This window comes from Lipotes vexillifer, unplaced genomic scaffold (assembly GCF_000442215.2).
Source record: "Lipotes vexillifer unplaced genomic scaffold, Lipotes_vexillifer_v1.1 scaffold393, whole genome shotgun sequence".
Lineage (NCBI taxonomy): Eukaryota > Metazoa > Chordata > Mammalia > Artiodactyla > Lipotidae > Lipotes > Lipotes vexillifer.
The window spans coordinates 104,150-112,493 of NW_006774564.1; the positions used below are offsets into that span (position 1 = coordinate 104,150).

General features: G+C 48.8%; 1 protein-coding gene across 1 annotated transcript in view; it reads left to right on the plus strand.

Moving 5' to 3' along the window:
- KCND3 (potassium voltage-gated channel subfamily D member 3) overlaps positions 1–5,034 on the plus strand; it is a 17,892-nt gene extending 12,858 nt beyond the window's left edge. Inside the window, exons 2-6 of the mRNA XM_007449351.1 lie at positions 608–709; positions 1,044–1,133; positions 2,614–2,670; positions 3,865–4,112; positions 4,833–5,034. Coding sequence (XP_007449413.1) covers positions 608–709; positions 1,044–1,133; positions 2,614–2,670; positions 3,865–4,112; positions 4,833–5,034 — 699 coding nt within the window. The remainder of the gene's footprint in view (positions 1–607; positions 710–1,043; positions 1,134–2,613; positions 2,671–3,864; positions 4,113–4,832) is intronic.
- Positions 5,035–8,344: the final 3,310 nt, after the last annotated feature.

The following is an 8,344-nucleotide window of genomic DNA, read 5'->3' on the forward strand; positions in this document are numbered from 1 at the left end:
GGGAAAGAGAGACAGTGTAGCAAGATAAACATGGTAAAACATATACTACCTTAGTAATGAATGCTAAGGAAAAAATAGAAAGAGGGGAAGGAGTTGAGGGGCACATATACACACTCCTTGCTTTTCTTATAATTAACTGGTATTTGGGCACCTGCTGTATGCAGGGAATTGCACTGGACCCTAGGAGAGAATCAGGAGAGCTATAACATGGGCTCCTTTAAAGAACTTGCAGTCTGAGATGAGAAATACCCCAATGCAATACTGAATGGATAAAGGTCATGAAATTTGAGGAAGGAGGGAGGAATTTGATGAGTGATATTTCCCTGGCCAGGATCACACCCAGGCTGGAGAGACAAGTGGAAACCCCTAGGCACTCTGACCATGACCATGCTCACTCTGTACAGGGCGGTCACAGCCTCTTTGACCCAGTCCCAGGTCTATAAACAGAGATCTCTGTGGCGGGGAAGAAGCAGCTTCCTCCCCTTCATCAGACATCACCTGGGACCCCAACCTCACTGGGACAGCCCACTGTCGCTGGCTTGGACAGGCTCACTGTCTTTTTGTCTCTCAGTCTCCCTCGCTCTTGTATTCTCTCTGCCAATCACAGAAGGCCCGCCTTGCCAGGATCCGTGTGGCCAAAACAGGGAGCTCCAATGCCTACCTGCACAGCAAGCGCAACGGACTCCTCAACGAGGCACTGGAGCTGATGGTAGGTGCCCGGGGGACTTGGGTTAGGGAGATGGAGGGGAGGACGGGCTTGCTTTTTCTTCCTGGGGGCATCAGCACTCCCACCCCAAGGCCCCAAAGTTTCCCCAGGTAGCAGCCACCCTCCACATACGTCTTCCATAGTGTTCTCATCATCACCCCTAAACCCCCTTTAGCTCAAGGGCTCCCAGCCAAAGGCTAGCATGGTCTAGGGTGACCCTAAAATTTGGTTCATCCAGATTTTTCCAGTCCCCCCCTCCCTTCTGTGGAGAGATGAAGGAGATGGAGAGAAGGAGAGCCAGCAGCTTTATACTCAGCCTCTCCTCTTTTCCTGCTAGGGCACCCCGGAAGAGGAGCACATGGGCAAGACCACCTCACTCATCGAGAGCCAGCACCACCACCTGCTGCACTGCCTGGAGAAAACCACTGTGAGTCCCAGCCCAGTGCCACCTCCCTTCTCATCCCTGACCCCTGACCCTTTTCTGAGGTCAGAACTTACAGAGTGAGAACTCTGTCCTCACGTCCTCACCCCAGGCTTCAGAAGTCAAAGTTTGTCCCCTTAGATCCAAAGAGTGGCGATGAGGTCTCTATCAGCCCTCAGGAGGAAGACCCCAGGGAGTGGGGCAAAGCCACCAGGGTCAGGAGGCCCGCAGCACAGAGGAGGCCATTCCCCCAGTCTTTCCACACACACCCTACATCCATCCTCACAACCCATTTCTCAGTTACTGAGGCCTAAGGGCTCTGCCTATCAGTTTCTCAGCTCTGATGGGCACCCCTCTTCAGAGCTAGGGCTGAATTTATGCTAGGTTACTACAGGACAGCAGAGAAGAATGTCAGTTTTTGTCCTATCCCTGGGGCTAGGTTGATGCAATCTGTGGGTCCCTTTTCTCCTTCCATTCCACTTGGAACAGGAGAGAGTGAATGAACAAAGCAGTGCATATATTTCTCTAGCCAGGGATTTTACCAGTACCACCCCATCACAGTCCCCCTGCAATTCCCAGGGAATTCAGATTCTGAAAGGCTGATTGCTAAAAATGAGTCATGGCTTAGGGTGCCCCAGCTGGAATGTGGAATGATGCTTGTGCCTCACCAACAGACTGAAAGGAAGGGCAGTGGGGTCAACCCTGGAGCCTTGGCAAAAAGTGTTAGGAATAGTAGGGAGGGAGAAGAAGTTAGGCTGGACAACCAAAGAGAGACAAAGAGAAACTCCTTCTTGTTCTTTTCTAGGACCTCCTTCCCCAAAAAAGCCTATGGTCAGGGCTCAGCACGCTAAGGAAGGAACTTTCTAATTCTCAGTGTTCCATATCCTGGCCTCCCAAATGTCGGGGAAGTAGATGTTAGGTGACTCTCAGTACGGACAACTGTGGACGCTGTGGATGGCAGCTGAACCCAGTGAGGGCTTCCAATGTGGGAAGGTACTCTGAAAACCCTAGTTTCCAGGACTTATCCAATGTTTTTTAGTGTCAAGAACCGTACAGGTGTATCTAGAATTTCTCTCAAAGACTCAGAGCTTGCCAAAGAAATAGGCCTGGACCCAACTGCCCTTTCCAAGTTGCATGTGCTGGGTGGAATGTGTAAGTTGAAAGGATATGGGTGAAAATATTTGGGTTTGAAGAGATGGAATGTTGGCATTGAAGGGGTGGAATGCTGAATTTGAAGGAAAGAATGTTGGATTGTGGGGATATTGGGATTAAAGAGATGGAATGCTGGATTTTAGGCAAGGAATGTTGGACTCAAGGGATGGAATGTTGGGACAAAGGAGGAAGAATGCTGGAAGCAAGGGATGGAATGTCGGACTGGAAGGGTGGAATGCTGGGACTGAGAGATCGAATGTCAAAACTGAGCCTGGGAATGCTGGAATGTACAATCAATGGTGTTTTTATCTTCTGTTGGCATGTTGTCCTGTAGGGGTTGTCCTATCTTGTGGATGATCCCCTGTTATCTGTACGAACCTCCACCATCAAGGTATAACTTTTAAAAATTTCAATTGATGTTTTTCTCTCTGATTCTTCTGAGTCTGTGGAGTCTCCTCTTCTTACCCCCTGGTCTGGTTCTCTGCATGTGCTGTTGATTCTTCTTGGGCTTATCCTACCTCTGCTGTCACACCCAGTACCAGCTCAGGCTTCCAGTTTTTTTGTGCCTTTCTGATTCCCTTTTTTGACCTCCCCAGGGGCTTGGAGGGGTGGTGGAACATGGCACCAATGCTGGTATCTTGTGAGTGCCCATGTGCCACATCTGTCTGTGCCACCCACCCAGCTCTATGGGGACTCCTGGTATTGGCTGTCAGGGCTGGTCTCTCTCTGAACTCTGTTCTCATGTTACTTCTCCTCAGACTTTCTCCTCACTCTGGCAGCCTGGGCCAGACCATTCATGGCATAGATGTTTAGTCATCTTGGCTAAACAGCCATATGTTAGTTATCCTGGGCTCCACTCCACCCCATCCTGGTGGCCTCCATCAGGAGTCTGTTAGCATCCCCTTCCCATGCTTACACCTGACTTAGGGAATCCTGTGCCTTTAGGTCTATTAAGGAGCCATACCCGATAACCAGGTGGAAAAAAAACCAGTAATCAAAAGCAATCATACCCTGAGTGTGTGACTGCATTGGCCTTCAAGAGCAAAGCTCTCCCAATACTGTGAATAATCCAGTGCCTTTAAAGGCTTATGTCTCACACTTGCCCCGGATTCATAAGGATCTCAGCCAGTAAATCCAGAAAAGACAACCCAGCGTACCCACTACCCATTGTTAGTGACTCCTTACCTGCCGCTCCCTGCCCCCCGCCACCAGAAGATCCTGTCAAAGCCTGCAAAGTCCGTCAAGTCTTTGCTTCTAGCTCTGAGGATGCCACTAAGTCCCTCCATGTCCTCCGTATCCCTTCAGCCAAAGCTGTAGATGAAGTGAATGTCACATGATGATTTCACCACCGCAGTCTCCGCCCTCCAGTCTGATGACCAGGGCTGTCGATGGGAATCTCCCCCTTCCTTCATTTGATGCCCGTGGGATATCCCCCATGTCCTGAATGCTTATCTGTGCTCCAGGCAGCTGGGAGCCCTTCTCCCAAGGCCCAGAACAGAGACAGGCAGCTATACAGGGTACGGGGGCGTATCGCCCCCCTCCTCCTATCTCCTTCTCCTACCTCTTCTCCCTCTGCTTCCCACAGAACCACGAGTTTATAGATGAACAGATGTTTGAGCAGAACTGCATGGAGAGTTCAATGCAGAACTACCCAACCACACGGAGTCCCTCACTGTCCAGCCACCCGGGCCTCACGACCACCTGCTGCTCCCGTCGTAGTAAGAAAACCACACACCTGCCCAATTCCAACCTGCCGGCCACCCGCCTGCGCAGCATGCAAGAGCTCAGCACGATCCACATCCAGGGCAGCGAGCAGCCCTCCCTCACTACCAGGTGGGTGGCTCCCATCTCCATCACTCCCTAAGGCTTGAGACGCTCCCTTCACAGAGTGAAAGGCTCTCAGCATTAGGAGACCCCTGGGGGTCCTCAGCCTTCCCTCCTCCTTATCTAATGCATGAGTTCCTCACCTCACCTTCCTCCCCCCACCTTCCTTCTCATCCTTGCAAGTTAACCCAAAGGCCTCTCATATGCTTTGGAGGATACTATAGCAGGTGCAGGAGTTAGATACCAGAAAAAATAAGAACAACAACAAAAATCCATAAATGACCTACCCTAGTGCAAAGAATGGACTGTTTTCTCAAGACAATAATTTTCACAATTGTGAAATTATACAAAATTTCGGCTTATCCCAGGCTGATTTTGAATCACAGACTGACTCTCTACTTATATGTAGGCCACTTCCCACTACCTCCAATGAGTGGCAAGGAATTCAGGGAAACCAAAATCAAATGCCACAAGTGATGGGAAAAAAATCCACTGGAGGGAAAAATGTATACTCTGAATTCCAAAGCCCAGTATACATGACTTTTGCAATTTGGGGTAGTTTAGGAATAATAATCAGAATGGATAATTACAGGCCGATTACCAAAAGCAGAGATGGAGGGACACCCAAATCACCTCCCAGTTACTGTGAGCTAGACAGGTAGAGGGTCAAGGAAGCTTTGGGACACTAGCAAGACGAACCATCATCAACTCACTCTTTTTTTATCCCAGTCGTTCCAGCCTTAACTTGAAAGCAGACGACGGACTGAGACCAAACTGCAAAACATCCCAGATCACCACAGCCATCATCAGCATTCCTACTCCCCCAGCGCTAACCCCAGAGGGGGAAGGTCGGCCACCCCCTGCCAGCCCAGGCTCCAACACGAACATTCCTGCCATAGCCAGCAATGTTGTCAAGGTCTCCGCCTTGTAAAACCACTGGACAGAGGGCCAGTGCCGGTAGTGGGAGTGAAGGGGGCTGGCATGTTGGTGGGTGGCCACTGTGACCACTCCCTCCCCCTCCCCCACTATTTCTGCCCACCCTGTTGCACCCCCAACACTGAAACCTGTGCCTGGAAGGAGAAAGAGGCAGCAAAGGGGCACCTGAGGTTCACTGCTGCTAGCGTGGACATAGCCCTGTGCCACTGCATCTCACAGGGGCCAGAGGAAAGGGAGGGCGGGGCGGGTAGGGATGGGACTGTGCGGGTATAAGCTGTGAGCCAGGACAGGGCCCGGAGTGGGGAGCCTCAGACCAAATAACCATTGTTTCTGGAGACCCCAGTGAGGAAAATAGAAGACCAAGAGCAGCACAGAGGCCGAGTTGTCACATGCAAAACAGGAAGAAAATATAACACTGTGTATTTAAGCACCTTTTTCAAGGCTCTTAATGGATAATATTTATTCATGGGAAAAGGTGGAAAACAAAAACACCAACGGAGTTTTGTGAAATGTTTTTCTCCATGGACCCAATACCTTTGAACCAAAACAATGCATTTTGTGAGGGGGTTTGTTTTTTTTTTTTCTCCTTTTATAGCAAAAGCTTTTAGGCTAAGAAGTCAGTTACTGCTGAGTTCTCTCTTCGTTCCCCCAGGTAGGTGAGGTCGACTGAGCCTGGGCCCCACTGCCCAGCTGACCTGCACAGAGCTGCCACGTGACCACACAGCAACACTCACCCTCTGTCTGCCCCTGTCTCCTTTGTCTCTGTACCTCTCTGCTTCACCCCCTGGCTGTTTTTCTCTGTGTCCAGCCATCTCTCTCCACATGGACCCCAGTGATACTGAGACATGTTAGTAAAGCCTTCTCCACTGCCAAGCACCTGCAGACTCGTGCCAAGGACGTGAATGCAGTGGTGGAAGAGAAAAGAATAAAGCAAAAATGGGCATTTAGGGATGAGGGAAGTCCACCTTAAAGAACAGAGTGCTTCCCTTGTGGTTGGAACCACTGGTGTTGAAGTTTCCATTTCTGGGGAAGAAAGGGAATGACCACATTTATCTCACTGGGATCTTGGAAAAGGAAATAGCCAGCACCTGAGAGGCACAGGCAATGCCAGTGTGTGCCAGTGAAGAGAGAACAGAAGAACCCAGGGCTCCCAGCTGCAGTCAGTCCCTGTGGCACCTTGCTCTGTACCCTTCTTTCAGGACCCACCATAAAACCCATCCAGAGCTCTGACAAGAAGCCCCATGAGCAGAGTTTCCCGCAGAGAAGGCAGCAGTACGGGGACCAAGCTTCTGACTTATCTCACACCTGAGGCAACTCCCATGGAGGCTGCAGAAGGTTAAGCCTATGTGCCTCACGAAGGATGCTCCAAAGAGTGAAGTCAAGTAAGAGATTATAGATGATTCTTATCTGGTCTGAATGATGCCTTGAGATCTGAAGAGTCTTCAGGCCTGTTGTCCCTGAAGATAACTGAAATGGGGGAGAAGCCTGATCACCTCGCTGCAAGTGAGGAAGTGAATATTATTTTTGGAAAACCTGGACACATTTCTGTGCAAGTGGTTTGCATCCTGATGGGGCTGGGAACAGCATTTCTGGAATCCAATCAATTTTCACTGCTTTTAGCAGAGCAGGTGGGCCTCGGGGGTAGTGACCAGGCCCTTTCCGCCTTCCCCAATCTCCAACTACCCTATTGCAGTCTCTCTAGCCTGGACTCTGAGACACAGGAGCTCCTTGGGAACTCTTTATCCATTCAACAGCTTAGTGGTTAGCTGTTTAATGGTAGGCCAAGAATTTTTCTGCCTACCTCAGCCATCCAGAAGAGTTTCACTAGCTGGGAACCTAAAACTACCTTCAATGGGCTTCCCTATGACCCCCAGCTCTACTGACCCTGTAGAAGGAGGAAGTCAAAGGGATGTGAGGTGGCACCTAACCAGAAGGTGAGCAGAAGGGCAGAGGAGACGGAGCCTTCTCCTTTACGCTATCCTCACTGACCACTGACTGCGTCCCTTCTCTGGGTCTGGCCTCAAGGATTTCCCCCTAACCCGAGAATGGGGTGGTCTGGCCCTCTGAGCTTATGGTGTAAGTAGGCAAAAAGCTTTACAATTACAGAGGAATACGTGTGTACACACAAACACACAACAACCTAAACACACTTACATACTTAATCCCATTCACGTCATCCACATATCTCATTAGGGAAGGCAGAGGACTGGGCTGGACTCCATTGAGAGGGCAGGCAAAGGACTAGAAAAGGAATTTTTCTTTTGAAAGAATGGGTAATGGAACAAAGTTAAACAAGGTTTAAGTTTCTAAGTATTTATCATAGGAACTGAATGGGGTAAAGGATAAAGAGGTAAATAGGAACATGGTTACACACACATACGAACTGCCTGTGTTTAAGAACAGGTCATCACAGAGTTAGAATAATGACTGCTCCAACCCAGGACCTGTTTGGTAGTGCACCAGGGGAGCTTACTAGTGGTTCCCACAAAAATTAAGGAAATTTAAAAAAATCATGTCCCAAATAATTTCCCACTTTTTTGACCCTAATGAACTGAATGTTTTGTATTTCTTCAATTTTATTTCCAAATCCCACATTACGCCAGTTCCTAAACCACCATTATTAGACTAACCCCTTCATCTCCATCCCCCAATGTAGCCTTAGCCAAAGATGAGAGACCCAGTTCTCACGAGAAAGTGGCTCATCTACACAACAGAATAGGGCAAGATTGCTACACTGCTAAAGGGCATTTGTAAGTAAAAAGAAGGTCCAAAGTGTGCCAAATCAGTTGAACGTCTAACTCATCGTCCAGTGACTGAAGAACCAGGATATTATCAGGGTTTTCAGGGGGCAATGGCTTTCTGGTGAAATGACTCGAGCTTTCATAGTTCATGAACAACTTCAGCATAATAGATTTACAAAACTACCTATCCCATTCAATCCTACTCAACGTTAGGGAGGGTTAAAAACCAACCAACCAACCAACCAAGAAGCTACATTGAAATGAATGGAAACTTAGAAAACATGGAATACAGTGAATCAGAACTAGAAGAGATTAAAGAATATCTAAGTCATTTTACAGTATAGAAGGCTGAGGCCCAGAGAAATTAAGTGACCTACTCAAGGTCATGCAGTTATTTAATGACAGGACTGGGACCAGAACCCAAGTCCCTTGGCTATTAGTCTAATGCTTTTCCCTACCCCCACTGCCTCTCAGAGCAACGATGCTTTAGAGAAGATTCATCAGAGATTACTTGTTATATCTAGAGACATAGTCTTATGTGAATGTCAATTATTACTTGGACAC